This window comes from Cricetulus griseus, chromosome 2 (genome assembly GCF_003668045.3).
Source record: "Cricetulus griseus strain 17A/GY chromosome 2, alternate assembly CriGri-PICRH-1.0, whole genome shotgun sequence".
Taxonomy (NCBI): Eukaryota; Metazoa; Chordata; class Mammalia; order Rodentia; family Cricetidae; genus Cricetulus; species Cricetulus griseus.
In genome coordinates, this window is record NC_048595.1 from 378,597,788 (window position 1) to 378,619,320 (window position 21,533).

General features: G+C 42.5%; 1 protein-coding gene across 7 annotated transcripts in view; it reads left to right on the plus strand.

Moving 5' to 3' along the window:
- Xpnpep3 (X-prolyl aminopeptidase 3) overlaps positions 1 to 9,031 on the plus strand; it is a 53,023-nt gene extending 43,992 nt beyond the window's left edge. For 3 of the 7 annotated variants that reach the window (XM_027404066.2, XM_027404068.2, XM_035440781.1), the window contains exons 8-10: positions 891 to 1,068; positions 3,576 to 3,696; positions 5,682 to 6,428. In XM_027404066.2, coding sequence (XP_027259867.1) covers positions 891 to 1,068; positions 3,576 to 3,696; positions 5,682 to 5,848 — 466 coding nt within the window. In that variant the 3' untranslated portion in view covers positions 5,849 to 6,428. Of the gene's footprint in view, positions 1 to 890; positions 1,069 to 3,575; positions 3,697 to 3,787; positions 3,846 to 3,894; positions 4,127 to 5,681; positions 6,429 to 8,762 lie in introns of those variants that run through there. The other 4 variants (XR_003483068.2, XM_035440779.1, XM_027404067.2 and 1 more) reach the window with 4 other exon arrangements.
- Positions 9,032 to 21,533: the final 12,502 nt, after the last annotated feature.

Consider the following 21,533-nt stretch of genomic DNA (forward strand, 5'->3'; position numbering starts at 1 on the left):
GGCTCCCACTGTTAATTACTCTCCGCTGACAAGTATATTTTAGAGTCTCCAAATGATAAAGCTGGAGAGATGCCTCGGTGAGAAGAGTTCTTGCTCCTCTTCCAAATGACCCATGTTGGGCAGCTCACATCTGCTTGCAGCTCTAGCTCCAGGGCCTCATCGGGCACTGTGTGCACTTGCACAAACCAGGAACACGTATATGCATAACTTAAAATAAATAAAATCTCTTTTTTTAATCTCCAAATGGTTGGGAAACAGTGAATATGAGGCAGATGTGGTACTGTGCTTTTTTAAGCCAGGACTCAGGGGGCTGAAGCAGAATGATAAAGAGTTAAAGGCCAGGGGCTGGAGAGATGGCTCAGCAGTTAAACAAGGACAGTCATGTCTACAGAGTGACTTCCAGGACAGCCAACTCTATACAGAGAAACCCTGTCTCAAAAAAAAAAAAAAAAAAAAAGAAAAGAAAGAAAATACCATATATAAATATTAGGGGAATACAGCTTAAGCAAAAATCTGTGTGACTTTTTTTTTTTCCAACACAATCTCACTTAGTAACCCAAACTATTGCACACTTACTGTGTAGTCCAGGCTGGCCTCAACCTAATGAGTACTGGAATTATTGAGTTCTGTACCACCATGCCCAATTTAGAAGTTACAAACTTTAAATGTTTAAACTGGAAAGAAAAGTTGCAGGTACTTACACAAGGTTTTGGGCTCAGACTGCAACACCAGAAAGAAATAAAAAGGGAGAAAAGTTTTAAATCAGTAATAAAAACTTCCACCTTAAGAAACTATTGAAGGGCCAGCAAAATGGCTAGCTGGTAAAACACCTGCTGCCAGGCCTGCCTACCAGATACCTAACTGGCATTCCTTGGCTTTGCTGTACCTAGATTCACCGCACCTCAGGCAGAGCTCTATGAAGCTGTTCTAGAGATCCAGAGAGCGTGTTTGAGACTGTGCTCCCCTGGGACAAGCTTGGAGAACATCTACAGCATGATGATGACACTGATGGGACAGACGCTTAAAGATCTGGGGATCATGAAGAGCAGCAAAGAAAATGCCTTCAAGGTAACTCCTTCCTCTTCACCCAGTCCTTAAGAACAGCCAACATGCTGCTAGATTTTAATAAAGCTAGAGAGACTTAGACACTGTCTTTGCAGTTCTTTTTAAGATGAATTTAGCTTTAACATGGATTAAAACAAAGGGAGTTGGTACTTATTTTTGCCAGAAGATGGCAGCATATTCCAATTCATTGTGGGCTGTAACACCAGTATAGTGCTCAAAACAAAAGTGAAGACTGTAAAGGCAGAGTGGAAAGGAACACAAACAATGAGAGGTTAACTCCTAAGCCTTCCTGGGGACTCTAGAGGTCCAAGGGGAGGCTGTTTATTGGTTCAGCTACATTATTGAGACTTGGAAAAATGCCCAAGGGCTACATCTTTAATGGGTTTTATCTGTATCTGAATGTAATGATATCCATTATAATTGCAAAAATCTGAGCCATACAAGCATTAGGCATCTTCCATCTCCAAGTTTAGACTGCCAGGACTCCTATTAGCTAAAAAAGAAGTTACAAATTCCCTGTGCCAAGCCAGCGAATACTTAACTGATAGAAATATCCAAGCCAATGAATATACAGTCATGCCTATTCCACAATTTGATGTGGGATACTTAGGGTTTCAAGAGTAGGCTACCCAAGGGAGATGTGTGAGTTATATCTTCTTTTTTAATTTCACTAATGGCAGGGGCAAGGTGTCATAACCCAGGCTGGTCTTGAACTCCTGATTCTCCTGTCTCCACCCACCAAGAGCTAGGATTACAAGTATGTGCTCATAGTTTATATTTTCCTCTTTTTGTTTGTTTCGTTAGTTGGTTGGTTTTCAAAATAGGATTTCTCTGTGTAACAACTCTGGTTGTCCTAGAACTTGCTCTGTAGAATAGTCTGGTCTCAAATTCACAAAGATCCACCTGCCTCTGCCTCCCAGGTGCTGGGATTAAAGGTATGTGTCACCACTGCTCTGCATATTTCCCTTGTATGACTTGAAAGGATAACAACATTTCTGTCCTCCTTTCCCCAGAAAAGATTTCCCCACCCACACCCATGCTAGGGATCAAACTGAAGACCTTGCTTATAGTAGGCAAATACCACTGAGCTTGTCCCAAAATGGTTTTGTTTTGTCAGTTATTACTGGAATTCTTTAGCCCATTTAACAGTGGGATGGAAAGCAGTATGGTAAGTATGCTAATGGCACAGTTGCATAGAGGAAGTAACAGTTTGCCAGGCATGGACATGGCTTAGTGAGTAAAGTGTTTTCTAATATAAGCATGAGGACCTGAGTACAGGTCCTCAGCATCCATGTAAAAAGGTAGGTATGGAGGCTGAAGAGGTGGCCCAGAGGTTGGGAGCACTAGCTGCTCTTCCAGAGGACCCAGGTTCCCAGCACGCACATAGAGGCTCAAGAACATCTGTAACTACAGTTCCAAGGGATCTGATACCCGCTTCAGGCCTCTGAGGGCACTAGGTGAGTACAAATACACATATATATGTGCAGGCAAACACTCATACTAGTAAATTTAAATAAACCTTAAAAAAAAAAAAAGAAAAAAAGAAAAAAGGCTGGGCAGGAGTGGTGGTTACACTCCTTTAATCCTAGAACTCCCAGGCAGAAACTGGTGGGTCTCTTGAGTTCAAGGGCAGCCTGGTCTACAGAGTGAGTTCCAGGACAGCCAGGGCTACACAGAGAAACCCTGTCTCTTTAGAAAAAAGAAAAAACAAAAACAAAAAAAAACTAAGCACAGCAGCCTGTTCCCATAATCCCAGCACTGGTTGGTGGAGACCAGAGAAACCTCTGGGGACTTAACCCCTAATCTAGCCAGCCAGTGAGCTTCAAGCTCATCGAGGAGAAAAAGAAAAAAAAGTACAAGGACAACAAGATAGTTCCATGTATAAAGTCACATGCCACCAAGCCTAATGGCCTGAATTCATTCCCCAGAACCTACATGTTAGGAAGAGAGAACAGGTTATGCTCTTACCTCCACACACACATTAGGCATGTACACCCACACAAAAACACAACCAGTCAATCAAGAAACAAGGTGAAGTTCTATAGACAAAAACAGCCACTGTCAACTCTGGCTTCAATAGGCATGTTCATGAGCCTGTGTGTACACACTGGCATCCCACACCCCCATGCACACTCCACACCATACCACACACACACACCCCAAAAAAATGCTGTTTGTTAGGTCTCTTAAGTATTAGTCCAATGCCGAGCGTTGGTGGTGCACACCTTTAGTCTCAGCACTTGGGAGGCGGAGGCAGGCAGATCTCTGTGAGTTTGAGGCCAGCCTGGTCTACAGTGGGAGTGCCAGGACAGGCTCCAAAGCTACACAGAGAAACCCTGTCTCAAAAAAAATAAAAAAACAAAAAAATAAAAAGTATTAGTCCAAGGATAGGATAAATAGAAATGGCAGAAACTGATAGTTATTAACACCACATCTCACTGATTTATCCATGCCAACTTTCCCTGTAAGAACTCATTGCCTACTAATACTGTGGTAATTATCTTTTCCAGGCTGCTCGGAAATACTGTCCTCATCATGTTAGCCATTACCTTGGAATGGATGTCCATGACACTCCAGATATGCCTCGTTCACTCCCTCTGCAGCCTGGTATGGTGATCACAATTGAACCAGGTGAGGGATGGGTTAACCTCAAGTATACATTGCTTATTTTTATTTACAGAATACAAAATATTTAGGTTTGTCTTGTGTTTTCTTATTTAAGATCACATGGTTTGTTTAATTTGACTCCTCCAATAAACAACAGATGGCAAATACTTTCTGTAAGTCGATATTAAGAAATAAATCTTTTTTTAATCCTGCCTTTGCCAGGGCCAACTTGTGATAGTCTCACAGTTAGTAGTGGTGGGTTACACATCCTGCTACCTACAGTGAACCACCCACCATCATCCCACAGACAGTTCCCTGACTCAAGAGAGTGGCTATTGGGCAGAGTGGAAAAGTGAAGCAGTGACCACAGTAAGATGCAAAGGCCGTTAGGAGAGCTGACTGTTAAAAACGATACTACCTGCACTGTAAGATCAGGACCGAAAGTCAAAATTAGGTGTGTTATGCCTGACTAATGAAGGTCTTTTTACATTGTTTGTTTGTTTGGGGTTTGTTTTTCTTGTTTGTTTGTTTTTTTATGTGTTTTGAACAGGGTTTCTCTGTGTAACAGCCCTGGCTGTCCCGGAACTCTATAGGCCAGACTGACATTGAACTCACAGAGATCCACCTGTGTTTGCCTCCCTAGTGCTGGGATTGAAGGCGTGCGCCACCACCACCCATGAATAAATATCTTTTGTGCTAGCCTACGAAGCAGTCAGTCGCATTATGCTCTGCAGCATTGGATGCTGTTCTGGCTAGTAATGGCTGCTACAGTTGCCAGTGTTTGTATCAAAAAGTATCTGAAGAAGTTTGCAGGTTCTTTGTTTTGTTTGTTTGGGATTTTTTGATTGTTTGAATTTGGGAGGTTGTTTGGTTGGGGTTTTTTGTTGGTGGTGGTGGTTGGTTGGTTGGTTGGTTGGTTGGTTGGTTGGTTGGTTTTCGAGACAGGGTTTCTCTGTGTAACAGCTCTGGCTGTCCTGGAACTAGCACTGTAGACCAGGTTGACTCAAACTCACAGAGTGCTGGGATTAAAGGGGAGTGCCAGGGCTGGAGAGATGGCTCAGAGGTTAAGAGCACTGACTGCTCTTCCAGAGGTCCTGAGTTCAATTCCCGGCAACCATATAGTGGCTCACAACCACCTTGAATGAGATCTGGTACCCTCTGCTGGCATGAAGGCAGAAGACTGTATATATAATAAATAAACAAATAAAATCTTTTAAAAAGGCGGGGGGGGGGGGGGGGGGGGTGTGTGCCACCATCTGACTTTTTTTGTTTGTTTGTTTTGTTTTGTTTTTTGGAGATAGGATTTCTCTGTGTAATAGTTCTGGCTGTCCTGGAACTCCCTTTGTAGACCAGGCTGGCCTCGAACTCACAGAGATCCACCTGCCTCTGCCTCCCAGGTGCTGGTATTAAAGGTGTACACCAAATACCCTTTTTCAGAGAAAGGCAAGGAAAGATACACATTTATATAACCTGCTGGTCCCTAATGTAAATAATAATGTTTTTGTAAATTAGTGACTTTTTCAGTATTTATTTATTTATTATGTATACAGTGTTCTGCTTGCACACCAGAAGATGACACCAGATCTTCATTATAGATGGTTGTGAGCCACCATGTGGTTGCTGGGAATTGAGCTCAGAACCTCTGGAAGAGCAGTCAGTGCTCTTAACCACTGAGCCATCTCTCCAGCCCTTTGGGGGTTTTTTGTTTGTTTGTTTCTTTCTTTTTAAATATTTAGTGACTTTCTTAAACCACTAGACCATAACAGAATCGTGATTGGTATTATTATCATAGTTGTATGTAGTCTGTAATGTACTAAACAAAATGGCTATAACAGTGGTAATGCTAGCTAATGAGAGCCACCTTGACTGATCTTCATGTACACAGTAGTTCTTTTAATTCTCACAGCTCTGAGGTAAGTTCAGTAAATATCTGTCAGTAACAGATGAGGGTACTTGCTTCTGATCCACTAGTACTGTCACTGGTCACAGCCCATTTCTCTATTCTTTAGGCATTTATATTCCAGAAGATGACAAAGATGCACCAGAGAAGTTTCGAGGTCTTGGAGTTCGGATTGAGGATGATGTAGTGGTGACTCAGGACTCACCTCTTATCCTTTCTGCAGATTGTCCCAAAGAGATGAATGACATTGAACAGATCTGCAGCAGGGGCTCTTGACCACCACTGTGGCTGTCACCTCTGAGGTCCAAGACTAGCATCTGTGCCATGTGTATAGTCAGTGTCTCTGGGTGGGGATTAGACATAGGTTCCTTGGGGAGTGCACAGCTCTATGAGTGGATGTCCCTATATGTGAGGACATTTTCTTGTTAAATAGATGTAAATCTGGGAAGGTGATCTCTGGAACAATCTGTTACTAGGACTTTAACAACATAAATCTGAAAAGTTAATGATCCAGAAGGCTTAACATGTGGATGTAAAGTACGGTTTTGGTTGTGTGTGCCCATGCATTCTAATTAACCCATTTCAGCAAAATCTTCTCTTCGAATTCTTCTCTTCCTGCACTTCTGCTGAGATCCACTTAATAGCCTAAGATGCTTGTGTGATGCCTGTATCTTTACTGTTAACCAAAGTCTATGCCAGTACTTACTTTCCATGATCTCTGCCTCCCCAGCCAAGTTCTGCACATCTACTGGACCCTCTCAGGCTCAGGGAACACAGGTGTCCTGCAGTCTTTCCATTCACCCACAGTACAGCAACACCAGCCAGCGAATAAAAGAGTCTTGGTTCTTTCTTGTCATTCAGTTGCCCAGCACCTGGAAAGTGTCTAGGTTCTTCTAAGGAAGAAAATGAAAAATAAGAGAAAGTATCTGTGTCCCCACAGATCCAAGACTTGAACTGTGTTTTCTTCAATTTAAAGGAAATTCTATTTCAAATGTCCACCTTCCTGTCCTTCATAGGTTTTTTTTTGTTGTTTTTTGTTTTTTTGTTTTTAGATTTTATTTATTTATTATGTATACAGTCTTCTGCCTGCGAGGGCACCAGATCTCATTCAAGGTGGTTGTGAGCCACCATGTGGTTTCTGGGAATTGAACTCAGGACCTCTAGAAGAACAGTCAGTGCTCTTAATCGCTGAGCCATCTCTCCAGCCCCATAGGTTCTTTTCCTAGACAAAATGTCACTGTGTGCCTCAGATCCCTCATAGGTTGCTTTGTGACAGGCTTTTAATGTAGCTCAGGCTAGCCTCAAACTACCGATCTTCCTGCACCCTGCCCACCTTTATAGAGTTTTTGTGGGATTTATTTTTGTTTATTTGGATGGTTTTTCAAGACAGAGTTTCTTTGTGTAATAGCTCTAGCTGTCCTGGAACTCACTCTGTAGACCAGGCTGGCCTCAAACTCAGAGATCTACCCGTCTCTGCCTCTGGAGTGCCAGGATTAAAGGTGTGCACCAATCGGTTCACTTCTTTTATTTTTTTTTTCTTTTTTTCTTTTTTTTTTTTTTTCTTCTTCTTCTTCTTTGGTTTTTCAAGACAGGGTTTCTCTGTATTGCTTTGGAGGTTGTCCTGGAACTCTCTCTGTAGACCAGGCTGGCCAAGAAAGCTGCTTTTTGGGGGGGTGTGGGGTTTCGAGACAGGGTTTCTTTGTGGCTTTGGAGGCTGTCCTGGAACTAGCTCTTGTAGACCAGGCTGGTCTTGTACTAACAGAGATCCGCCTGCCTCTGTCTCCCTGTGCTGGGATTAAAAGTGTGAGCCACCACCACCTGGCGTGGTTCGCTTCTTACTCTAAACTAGGGATGCAATGGCAAAAAGTCATGTTTCTTTCCCTAAACATATCATCAGGTTCAGTTGTACAACCCAGCTTGCATGGTGAGCAGGGCAGGACTGGATTCATACAGATGCTTTATTCAAAAGCTTATGTGACAGAGGGAAGCCCTAAGAGCTAGTATGTTGACTTCTTTTAAGTCTGAGGATGTGCATAATACAAACAGACTGCACCCAGGTGTAATAGTTCACACCTATCATCATAGCACTTACAAAACTGAAGCAGGAGGATTGCTATGAGTTCAAGACTAGCCTAGGCTACAGGGCAAGACCCTGTTTCTAAAATGAAAATAGTAGTGATACAGAGACTGCAAGTAGAAAGCCCTGACTGCTCTCTGGTGTTCCTGTCGATCATAAGTAAAGTGTAGTGAGCTCCCCCACCAGTCCAAATGGGACCTTAGCCTCCTTTATAACTGTCTGCCTAGAAACTCCTGCCAATTAAATGAGTTGGGATTTGAGTTGGCACCGTTGCCACCACTGACTAACAGACAGTAAATGAAAGCATCACTTATTGAACCAGGCAATGGTGGTGCACACCCTTAATCCCAGCTTTGGGGAGACAGCAGCAAGTAGATCTCTGAGTTTGACGACAGCCTGGTCTGTATAGCAGTGAGTTCCAGGACACCCAGGGTTACATAGAGAGGCCCTGTCTGAAAAAAAAAAAAAAAGAAAAAGAAATTTCAATGGGTGCCCAAGTTTCTGGTGTTATAAAGAACACTGCACAGAGAGGCTCTTACAGTGTGGCTAGTATTTTTTATTCTTTACTTTCTGAAGTGGCATTGAAGGCACAAACTGAATAGATCGTCTAAGTTTTAGAACTTGGTAAATCTTTAAATTGATGTGTTTTCAGATGTTCCTGGAGTGATGAAAAGGTGATGGTGATGACACCATTAACTCCCAACACTGTGACAGATTGCTGTGGTCACAAGCCTCATGGTTTCTGGGCTTCCTCCTGTAGCCACTGAGAAGCTTTGATTGTCAGTATTTTATGGGTCGGGTCACCACTGGACTTCAGGCCCACAGGGCATGCACCCACCAGAATCCAGAAACTTCGATCTTGGTCAACATTTCTTAATACTTTGTATGATTTTTGTGCAATTATAAATTCTTTTGGAACAAAACGCTGTTACTCTTTAAGGCCCTATTCAATGGCAATGAATGTATCGTTCCCCAACAAGGGGAATGCATCGTTACTGTCATTTTTAAATATACTATAAAACAATGCAGAATTGTATGGCGTATGTATTGATTTTAACCTCATGAAAGTTTAAATGACTTGTGACCATAGGTTCATGCATTTGAACTCTTTAGTGGCCAGCTAATGGTGCTGTTTGGGAGCTTATGGAACCTTGAAGAGGTAGAGCCTTGCTGGAAGAAATATGCCCCTGGAGTCAGGCTGTCAGGGTTACAGCCTCATCTCATTTGCTTCCGGTGTAGAAGTAACTTAAAGTCAACCAGCAGCTTCCTGTCACCCTGCTTTTACCACCATCTTGACTCTTGTTGGAAACGTAAGCCAAAGTAAACTTTTCTTTTTTGTTTGTTTTTCTTTTGTTTGTTTGTTGTTTTTCAAGACAGGGTTTCTCTGTATTATTTTGGAGCCTGTCCTGGTACTCGCTCTGGAGACCAGGCTGGCCTTGAACTCACAGAGATCCCCCTGCCTCTGCCTCCCGAGTGCTGGGATTAAAGGTTTGCATTACCAATGCCCGGCCTTTGTGTTTCAAGACAGATCATTGAACTGAACTAGGCCGGCCTGGAACTCACAGAGATCCTCCTGTTTCCCAACTGCTGGGAATAAGTGGGTATGCCAGATAAACTCTTCTATAAATTGTTTTCAGTCATAGTATTTCACACCAGAGCAACAGCAAAGTGACTAATACAAGGCAATATTTGTAGATTTAAATGTAAGAACATTTTGATTTACAAAATAAATTCAGTGAGTTCCTTGTTTGAAGGAAGGAAAAAGCAATGGATTTGATCTAGACTAACTCCACAAAACTGACCCATAGGGTTCTGGACAGCCCCTATCTGACCCAGCATGGTGCCGCACAGCTGTAATTCCAGCACCAGAAAAGATGGGGCAGGAGGATCACTAGTTTGAGTTACAGGCCACTGTGTGTTGCATAATTAAGATGTAACCTCTGGAGGAGGGAGGAGAGCCTTGTAAACCTACAAGCCTACAGAAGTAAGTAGATCTCTGTGAGTTCAAGGTCAGCCTGAACAACATGAGGCTTTGCCTCAAAAACCAAAACCAGGGGGCTGGAGAGAGATGGTTCAGAGGTTAAGAGCACTGCCTGCTCTTCCAGATGTCCAGAGTTGAATTCCCAGCAACCACATGGTGGTTCACAACCATCTGTAATGGATCTGGCGCCCTCTTCTGGCCTGCAGGCATATATGCAGGCAGAACACTATACATGATAAATAAGTAAATAAATAAATAAATCTTTTTTAAAAATCTGCGTCTGGAAATGTAGCCCAATGGTAGAGCAAATTGCATAGCTCACACAACAACCTGCAGTAAGACATACAACCCAAGAAAAACTGTAACAGGCTTTTTCTTTTAGGCCACCAAGCAAATCATGACATGAATGCCTGCCCTTATCTTCTCATTTCTTACTATCTCTTATAACTTAAGCTGTTCCTCTTCATCTATGTTTTACCTCAGGGCTTTTTACCTTTAATTCTGTATGTCCTACTTTGCTGCTTTTCGTGACTTCTGGCCCTGCAAGTGTCCCTCTTTTTCCCTTGTTCTCTTCTTTCCTTCTCCTCTCTAAGTTTCTCCTGTTTATTCTCTCTTCCCACCAGCCCCACCTATCTCTCTTTTGGCTATTCGATTTTTTATAAGACCAATCAGGTGCCTTAGGCAGGCAAGATGAAATAGCAACACATCTTTACATAGATTAAACAAATGCAGCAGAAACAAATGTTACATAGTTAAATATTTACATAGTTAAAATCCACAACACCATACCACCATAATGGGAAAAAAATGAAAAACATTGTGATAAGTTGAAATTTTTAAACATTTTAATTTTTAAAATCCATTCATGTAGCCAGGTGGTGGTGGCCCAGCACTCAGGAGGCAGAGGTAAGTGGATTCGAGGCCATCCTGGTCTACAAGAGCGAGTCCCAGGACAGGCTACAAAGCCACAGAGAAACCCTATCTCAAAAAAAAAAAAAAAATATCCATTCATGTGTGTGTGATATGGTGTGAGACACATGCCACAGCATGTGTGAAGGCCAGAATACAACTTTGTGTAGGCACTTACCACCTTTCATTGCATAGTTCTGGCAATTGAACTCAGGCCATCAGGTTTGCATAGCAAGCAGTTTACACACTGATGCATTGCTCTGGCCCTGAAAAGCATTTTAATGATCTTGTAGCAGAGCTTCCCTGTCCAGGAGCTGGGGATGCAGGTCAGTTGCCACAGAGCTTGGCTATCATGTGCTTTATTCAGTTCCTAATGCATCATAAACTGGAGCAGACTGGTATACTGGGGAAGTGTAGGTAAAGGACCAGAAGTCCAAGGTCATCTGTGGCTATGTAACAAGGCTTTTGAAACTAAACCTATAATCCATGAGAGACCCTTCCTAAAAATTATCAAACCAATGAGTGGATCAGTGGATCAACCTGGTGTATTCATGACATGATCAATGCTTCGATATGGATAAACTTTGAAAGCATGTTCAGAGAAATGCGACACAAGCCATATACTGTATAATTCTATTCATATCAAATGTCCAAGCAACCCTATAGGGTATAGGGAAAGACTGTGTATAGGGTAGGATAAGAGAGCAACAACTGATCTTTATCAATACAAAATTGGGAGTCAAATATTGGGGTAAGAACCTGAAAAGATCAGAGAACAGGGAGTAGCCTCCAGTTGCTTCCTACCTCTTCAGGTCCTCCAACCAAAAAGGACTGAGATGCTCTGTGCACCCCGCCTTACTACTTCCTGTCTCTACAGTCTTCCAAACCTCTGGTTAACTTGTGACTAGCTCTGCCCTCTGACTCCAAGCAACCTTTATTTGTCAAAACACAATCAAAATATCACACATTCCCCCTTTTGTCTAAATACAAAGCAAAAGTTTTAACTAACATAGTAAAACTATATACAATAAGTACAATAGCTATATACAAATGTGTACAGGCAAGAATTACATTGTAACAGTGTCTAGTCCATTTGCATTTGATAAATTCTGAGAGAATACTCCGTATCTATCCTATCTTGATGAGTCCAAAGTGTTGTACCTAATTCACTTTCTATCCTAACTGGTATTAACAACTCAAAACTATCTTTTATGTCTTTCAACCTTATACACTTTTGTGAGTTTCTTTTCTGAATTTGGTAACAAGGAAAACTATAACTATCTAGTCTTCAATCAAAATACCACACAACAGAGGTCCACAGCCTCTGTGTCCTGAGTGCTGGGATTAAAGGCATGTGCTACCACTCCCACATTTGGATTTCTTCTGTTTAAAATAAAATGTTCTTGAATATTGCTGATAGTTACACAACCAAGTATACCAAACATTTATGCTCTACAGTTTTAGGAATTAAGAATTCAATGTGGCTGGGCCGTGGTGGTGCAGACCTTTAATCCCAGCACTCATGAGGCAGAGGCAGGCAGATCTCTGTGAGTTCTAGACCCAGCCTGGTCTACAAGAGCTGATTCCAGGACAGCCTCCAAAGCCACAGAGAAACCCTGTCTCGAAAAACCAAAAAAAAAAAAAAAAAAAAAAAAAATCAATATCATTTTGGGCTGGAGAGATAGCTCTGTGGTTAAGAGTGTTTGCCAAAGGCCCTGTCAGAGGAATATATTCGCAGGTTCAAGGTATTACTCCACAAGAGGAAACACTCTGATGGGTCAATCTCAGTTAGGCAAGGCCCCCAAGACCACAGACCCCTGAATGTCTTTTGCTTCTTCTGTGCCTTTACATGTTTTCTCTGGTATCTGGCATGATACCAGAATGGGTGCCTATAACGTAATGTGTTTATCTTATGGAAACATCCCATTCTACTGGGCATTTTTACCTGTGGATTATTATGAAGAGGATTCCTCCCTAAGATGTACTATCTAATTGATAATAAAAAATGTTAGTTTAGGGGCTAGAGAGATGGCTCAGAGGTTAAGAGCACCTTAAGAGGTCCTGAGTTCAATTCCCAGCAACCAAATGGTGGCTCACCACCCACCATTATGAGATCTGGTGCCCTCTTCTGGTGTGCAGATATACATGGAAGCAGAATGTTGTATACTTAATAAATAAATAAAATCTTTTTTAAAAATGTTAGCTTATAAAATTTTTTAAATGTTAGCCTATACAGAGTTTTGATGAATAAAAATGAATATAAGGAAATGCTCCTCAAAGCTAGGAGCTTGAGTTTCAACTAAAGAGCTACATAGATTGTAGCTCTCAAGTTAATGATTAAGGAAAACAATTGAGTCCCCAGGCTGGCTCTAATTCTCTTAATGCTAAAAGATGCAGTCACAGGTTTCAGTGTGCATTGTTAGCTGAAACAAAGCTTCAAAATAACTTCAGGTTAGACCAGATGCTTTGATAATAGCTTCGAGATGAAAAAAAAAACCCAGAAAACAATCTAAAGTTCACAAGGACACATTGCTGAGTTATAGACTCATTAGGTTAGGGTCAAAAATGCAGAGCAGCCCAATTGTTACTAGCTGACGTACTTTCCTTGCTAGGGTGAGTTGATCAAAGATGATGATTAATTTCTTAAACCCATTTCTACCCTCAGTCTCCTGATATAAAAAACTGATGAGCTGGGTGGTGGTGGCACATGCACCTCTTTAATCCCAGCACTCAGGAGGCAGAGACTGGTATAAGTTCCAGGACAAGCTCCAAAGCTACAGAGAAACCCTGTCTTGGGGGGGGGGGGACAAAAACTATTGATGATTGAGTATGTACCCTAAAAGTTTAAAGTAAAGATGGCTGAGGCAGAGAGAGACTGAGCATAGAATGGACTTTTGAAACTTCAAAGTCCACCCCAATGACACAACTCCTCCAATAAGAACAGACCTCCTAATCCTTCCCAAACAGTTCCACTCACTGTTTAGTTTGTGATTCCTTTTAAGACTCCTTATAAAATTATCTTTCAAGATAAGCAATAAAGTAAATGGTCCTTTCTTTGTAACTCCAAAACACAGCCTGCCAGTAAAAGACCTGAGAAGAATACCTTAATGCCCACATGCTAATCTATATAACAAGTTGCTTGGGTATGAATGTACATGGGTTCTTCGGATAGTTTGTTTTTCACCTATAATATGTAAAATGTTTAATCATGTAAGGGATATGGAAAACATGCTGGTTTTTTTTTTTCTGTTTGCTTTGTATTCATTGTAATCATTCACTTGAAAAACAGAGTGTATCCACATTGTAATTCCTACATTGCCTGAAAAACTTCGTTTGGCTATATAAACGATAGGAAGAAGCATACAGTAGAAGAAAGAAATACTAGCCAGACAGTGGTGGCACATACTTGGAAGGAAGAGACAAGCGGGTCTCTGTGAGTTAGAGGCCAGCCTGGTCTACAAGAGCTAGTTCCAGGACAGCCTCCAAAGCCACAGAGAAACCCTGTCTCGAGAAAACAAAAAAACAAAAAACAAAACAAAACAAAAAAAAAGAGCACAGAAAGAGAAAAGTAAAGAATAAAGAAACCATCAAGAGAAAGTATGAGTGTCTTTTTCCCTAACCCCCTCATATAGAAAAGTCTAGTACATACCAACACCATGGATTCCTTTCAAGCGCTGTGCTGGCTACAGACTTATTACTGCCTTGGGGGTACTGCTCTTCCAGAGGACCTGGGTTTGACTCCCAGCACACACGTAACACCTCAGAACCATTTGTAACTCTTGTTCCAGGAAACCCATCATGTTCTTTTGGCCTCTGCTGGCCAGGCATGCATGTACATTGAGCACAGGCATACATGCAGACAAAATACTCATATGCATTTAAAAACATGCTAATATGTGTTTTAATGATGTAATTTCAGCCTGGCATTGTGTAGGGGTATAATCCTAACATTCAGGCAACAGGGGCATGAGGATCAGAAGTTTAAGATGCAGAGCAGTGATGGCACAAATTAACTTAAAAAAAAAAGTTCAAGGTAATTCTTGGCTACCTAGAAAATTCAAGGCCAGGCTGGGCCTTGTATTGATACATGAGGAGACCCTGTATCAATAAATAAAGAAGTGTGCAGGGCGGGGGAAAAACATCTTGGCCAACTGGGGCTACAACTGCGAGTAGACTATACCCTTACAGGTCTTCAACCCATAACACCCACACCTTTCTGCCCTCTTGGATCTGTGACTCAGGTATTTTAAGTGAGAATGACCCCACTAGATTCATGTTTGAATGTTTGGTTTCCAGTTAGTGGAACTGTTTGGGAAGGATTAGGAGGTCTGTTCTTATTGGAGGAGTTATGTCATTGGGGTGGACTTTGAAGTTTCAAAAGTCCATTCTATGCCCAGTCTCTCTCTGCCTGCTGCCCTACAGATCAGGTCCTAAAACTCTGCTTCCTACCTGATGAAAATGGACTAACCCTGTTAGTATTCAGGCATCAGTACTGGCCTTTCCTTGGGGTTCTGACGGGATATGCTGCAACCACTTAGGAGCACCACTTGTGCACATTCAATACATTCCCTTTTAAAAGGGCCCTGCCTACCTCTCCCTCTCTTCACCTCTCTCCCTCTCCTTTCTCCCTCTCCCTCTGCCCCTCTCTCCTCTCTCTCTGCCTCTCCTCTTCTGCCACTCTTATCCCCAGAGGTCAGTCTCCCTTCTCACCTCCCTCCCTTTCGATTTCACCTTCCCCAGGAAAAAAAAAAAAATTCCACCCAAGCTCTGTGATTGGAGTCTTTCGTGCACTGCCTGCTTTTTTTAAATCATAACAAACCCTCCAAAAGTGTAAGCAAGCTCCTGATTAAATGCTTGCTTTTGTAAGAGTTGCCTTGGCTATAGTGTCTTTTCACAGCAATAGAAGTGTAAGTAAGGAACAGTTCACCCAAAAGCTGCTACTAAAATAGGTAACCCAAGGACAGTGTACCTTCTTGGACATATTTCAGTGAAGCTAGGGCTCCTGGTGACAGGCGACAAGTGAAGGTAAGGATGTTCTCCACAGTAAGCCACATCAAGCTCCATCCTGAGAACAGGGCTCATTATTGTCCTTTTTGTGTTTGTTTTTGCTTTTCAAGACAGGGTTTCTCTGTAGCTCTGGAGCCTGCCCTAGAACTCACTTTGTAGACCACACTGGCCTCGAACTCACAGAAATTTGCCTGTCTCTGCCTCCCATTCACCATCCATTATGCTCTGTTCTCTTCCTTCCCACTCCCAGGGATCTTCCTCTTCCCAGTTACCCCTCTTTCTACTTTCACGGGTTGTGTGTGTGTGTGTGTGTGTGTGTGTGTGTGTGTGTGTGTGTGTGTGTGTGTGTGTACTTGAGTTTCAAAGGGCTAATTACAGGAATATGGGTAAGGGGGCAATTACTGAATGGGCAACTTACCAGTGGCAACATCACAGAAGAAAATGTCTCTCCTCTGTCCAATTACCATTAACTCCCTATAGATCCTTGGAGGGAAACTTCCATAAAGGAATGTTGATTGGCCCAAATTTCTGCAAACCTTGTGTAGGTGATCATAGCTGCTGAGCATTCAAGGGTGCAATGGCCATGTCCTACCTGGAAGACAGCATTCCACAACATTCCACCCTATCATTTGGCTCTTACATTCTTTCCACTCTACCACAGCATTCCCTGAGCCTTAGAGGAAGTGATATTGATATCCCATCTAGGGATGAACATTCCACAATCACCTATTCTCTTCACATTGACCAACTATAAGTCCCTACATAAACCTACCTACTGTGAAAAAGAAGCTTCTTTGACCAAAGCTGATAGCAGCACTAGTCTTTGAGCAAAAACATATTTCGAAGGCAATTTGACAGGCACATGATGCCCATTTTAGCAAAACAGCAATAATGTCCCCCTAGGGTTAATAGCCTCTCCAGCCACAGGCTTTTGACCAGGTTTACAGTACCTGGTATGAATTCACTCCTGTGGAACAGGCCTCAACCCCAATTTTTAAAATAATGGTTGGTTACTGTTGGGAGCTGCAAAGTACCGCGCCCAAAAGATGGCGCCGGTTTCCGCCTTCCGCCAGCCCGATGGCAAGTGCTCTCTGTGGTAAACAACTCCTAATTTGGTAAAGGCCATGTATCCTCTTAATTCTGCTTGGAGACAACTATCCTGGCGTGCCACGTAGGGTTAGGTGATTGGTAGATGTAGACTATATCAGGCCCCGTCTTCCTCTATCCGGGGTCGCCATTCAATGTAAATCAAGTTCCCGAATAAACTGTGAGAAGAAGGTTCCTCGGTGTTGCGTCTTTCTTGCTGGTCAAGACAGATTACCCCAGTAACAGTTATGCCAATATTGCATTAGTGGGTATATCTTGCCTGCTAGCTTGATAGTGTAACCCTGTGTCCACAGCTGAGTAACAGTGTTGATAACAATTCTCCCCCAACAGCTTATTCAGCATCTTCTGGGCATTGTGCTATGCTAGTCAACAGAAACACATTTTTAAAAGCAAAACAAAACCAAAAACTGTCTCATCTTAGGATTTCTATCTGTGAAGAGAAAGTATGTCTATGGCTGCACTTATAAAGGAAAACATTTAATTTGGGGCTGGCTTACAGTTTACAGGTTTAGTCCATTGTCATGAAGGGAAGCAGGGCAGGCATACATGGTGCTGGGGAAGGATCTGAGAATTCTACATCTGGATTGGCAGGCAGCAGGAAGAGACTGACTGACTGGTCAGGCTTGAGCCTCTCAGACCTCAAAGCCTACCCCCAGTACACACTTCCTCTAACATGTCACACTTCCTCCAACAAGGCCACACCTTCTAATCTTGCCACTTTCTAAGGGCTTATGGGAACCAGTTTTATGCAAATCACTACACCATGCTCAACTAAATTCAACTCTCTATGTAGTTGAGGAGAACCTTAAACTTCTGATACTCTTGTTTTTACCTCCTAAGTGCTGGGATTAAAAAACAAAATTTTGTTTTCGTAGTACTGAAGATTGAATCAAAGACTTTGTTGTTTTGTGTGTGTGTGTGTTTATTTGTTTGGGTTTTTGGGACAGGGTATCTCTGTGAAGCCTTTGCTGTCCTGCAACGCATTCTCTAGACCAGTCTGGCTGGCCTCAAACTAAGAGATCCTCCTGCCTCCACCTCCTAAGTGCTGGAATTATAGGTGTTTGCCACAGGAGACACAATTTGAATCAGTGTCTGCCTGACTCCTAAGCTGACATGTTCATGTATAGTCCCACAACTGACACTAAGCCTGTCTTTAGTGTGCTGACTCCACCTCACCCCACTCCTACACCCTGTAGTGACTTCATCAACAATCCAGATTTTAGTTAGACTGTAGCCAGATATTCCCTTTTCATTTCCTTTCTCCCCTAAAAGGGGAGGGGTGAGGACACTGCAGCCTGCCATTGTTTTCAGTTTGCTCATTTCTCTGCTCTGTTTTTAGAACCCTAGTTCTTAATATAATTCATGGAAGGTCAGAGTTGAGTGTCGAAGTCAACAAGAAGAAGGTGCTTCTTTAAACTAGGGAGTGGTGGAATGACTAAGCTCTTGATTAATAAGGAGGTCCTGGGCTTGATCCCTAACACTGAGGAAAACAAAACAAAAAAATCAAACCCACTAGGCAGTGGTAACATTGGAGGCCAGCCTGGTCTTCAGAGGAAGTTCAGGGCAGCCAGAGCTACACAGTGAAACCCTGTCTCAAGAAAGGAAAGTAAAAGCCAGGCAGTGGTAGCACACACCTGGCTACAGAAAGTGTTCCAGGACAGGCTCCAAAGCTACACAGAGAAATTCTGTCTCGAAAAAAATAATTAATTAATTAGTTAATTAATAAAGAGCCCTAAGATCATCCAAATCCCATTTTTTAAAATATTTATTATGTATTCAACATTCTGCTTCCATGTATATCTGCACACCAGAAGAGGGCACCAGATGGTTGTAAGCCACCATGTGGTTGCTGGGAATTGAACTCAGGACCTCTGGAAGAGCAGTCGGTGCTCTTAACCTCTGAGCCATCTCTCCAGCCCCTGTTTTTCTTTATTTATTTATTTATTTATTTATTGTTTTTTTTTATTTTTTATTTTTTTTTTGGTTTTTCGAGACAGGGTTTCTCTATGTAGCTTTGGAGCCTGTCCTGGCACTCACTCTGGAGACCAGGCTGGCCTTGAACTCACAGAGATCCGCCTGCCTCTGCCTCCCAAGTGCTGGATTAAAAGCATGTGCCACCAACGCCCAGCCATCCAAATCCCATTTTAGTGCTATCAAAGCAAAGGACTTCCTAATTAATGCTGCTCCCTTCTTACATCTCCATTCTTCACAAAGATTACAAACTGAAAACTGAAATAAAGCTGGGTGTGGTGGTGCATGTCTACAATCCCATTGCTTGTGAGGATGAGACAGGAAGATCAGATATCTAGAATTCCAGATCAACATAAACCACATAGCAAGGCCCAGTCTTCTTTAATCCCAGCACTTGGGGGACAGAGACACACAGATCTCTTCTGAGTTCAAGCTGAGCCTGTAGCAACTTCAAAGACATCCAGCACTACATAGAGAAGCCTTGAATCAAAAAGGGCAGCAAGAACATGAGTTCAAACCCCATAACCAGCTGGAATGAAGCTGGGGCTCAAGACTAGTGAGAGACCCTGTCTCAGAAAACCAAGTGGATGTCTCCCTTCCCTCTGGCCCGGTGAATACACACATGCACACATACTTGCATACACAGAGTGTGAGCGAGAAAGTGCTCTCGTGTGCGTGCACACACACACACACACACACACACACATGAAATAAGAAATACAAGAATGGGGAAAGTAGCTCAGTTGGTAGACTGCCTGATATGTACCCCTAAATTCAATCTCCAGACAAACTGGTATTTAACTCAGCCTTTAATCTCACCCCAAGGGTACTTAACAGACCACATGAAACATGGTCCCCTAAGTGAGTATGCTTCTGGCCTAGTGAATATATAGTAGGGACAAAAATCTGGACAAAGGTATGTCGGATGAGAATGTAAAAGTAATCAACAGGTGTGTTTTTGTCAAGGACTTTTCTGGTTCAGACTTTAGAAAAAGAGGTTGAAAAGGATGAGTTTTAAAGATCCTTTTGATTTGGGTGAGTTTTTGGAAGATACCAATGGGATGGCGATATGGCACCATTGGTAGAGTGTTGTTTGGCATTCACAAAGCCTGAGTCCAACCCCTAACACTGCATAACAGAGCACAGTGGTACATGCCTCTGATCCTAGCACAAGGGATAAGAACATGGACAAGAAGTTCAAGGTCCATTTTGTCTAAATAAGGACTTCCAGACCATCCTTGGATACCTGAGACTCTGTCTCAAAAAGACACTAACAAAACACAAGTCAGACAATGTGGTAGAGCTAAAGGAATTTCAGGAATGATTAACACTCAGTGGCTTCACAGTAACACATCTATTCATCCAGCTCCCCCTGCAAACTCCTTTCATGATGTATGTCCTGTGTGTTCTGTGTCTTCTTAGTTCATTTAAAGAGCTATCTTTATTTTTTCTGTGTGTTTCTTTTTGAGACAAGGTTTTGCTATGTATCCCTGACTGGCCTAGACCTCTATGTATAAGAGGCTGGCCTTAAATTCAGAGACTCTGACAGAATTAGAAAAAAACATCCTGAGTGAGATAACACAGACTCAGAAAGACAAATATAGAATGTACTCATTCATGAGTGAATACCAGATATAAACCAAAGTATACCCAGCCTACAACCCACAACCCCAGAGAAGCTAGATCCCTCTTCCAGAAATGGATGGAAGCAGATGCAGAGATCTACAGCTAACCATCGGGTGGACCTCCTGGAGTACAATCCAAGTGAGGGAGGAGCTATAGTATAAACAAAGAGTCGAGACCGTGATGGGAAAACCCATAGAATCAGCTGACCAGAACTAGTGAGAGATTGACTCCATACTGACAACTGGGAAACTGGCATAGGACCAAACTAGACCCCCTGGATACAGGTGACAATGGTGTGCCTTGGGTAGTATATGAGGCCACTGGTAGTGGGACCAAGATCTAACTCTAATGCATAAACTGACTTAGTGGAGCTCATTTTCTATGGAGAGATACCTTGCTCAGCCTAGACATGGCGGGGGAGATTTGGAGGGGAGCTTGGTCCTGCCTCAACAAGGGGATGGGACAGACTTAGCTGACATCCTAGGGGAGACCTTACCCTCTCTGAGGAGTGGATGGGAGGTGTGGTGGGGGGAAGGAGGGGAAAGCAGGAAGAGAGGAGGGAGGGGAAACTGAGATTGGAATGTTATAAGCAAATAAATAAATGAAATACAAAATCAGGTGTTAAAAACATTCATAGAGGGCTGGAGAATACTGTGGTATTCAGCACAGTAACAGTATGTGCAGGTTTGGAGCCTAGAAGTAGTAAGCTCAGTATAGCTTCAGTAACAGGCTACCCCATCTAGGTTTGTGTAATTACCATATATAATATTCACACAATAACAACATTGTCCAATGCCTTTCTTAAAACTATATGCATAGTACTCAAGACATATTGTTGACTCCTCCCTTCAGTCTCATCATCTTGTCTTTTATAACCTTCATTGCTACCTGAGACTTCCTGATATCATTGATGGTGCTTTGTGTCCCTACTAAAAGTTGATTTCATCACTGTGGCTTTCCTGTTTAAAGTAGGACCTTGTGTAGCTGAGCATGGTGGCTCATCCCTTCTATCTTCAGCACTTGAGGGGTAGAAGCAACAGAATTGCTCAGATTTCCAGGCCAAAGTGGCCTGGCGTTGGTGGCGCACACCTTTAATCCCAGCACTTGAGAGGCAGGCGGATCTCTGTGAGTTCAAGAACAGCCTGGTCTACAAGAGCAAGTTCCAGGACAGCCTCCAAAGCCACAGAGAAATCCTGTCTCGAAAAACCCAAAAAATTTTAAAAAAATAAAGAAGAAACCAAAATTGGAGCTGGAGAGATGGCTCAGAGGTTAAGAGAACTAGC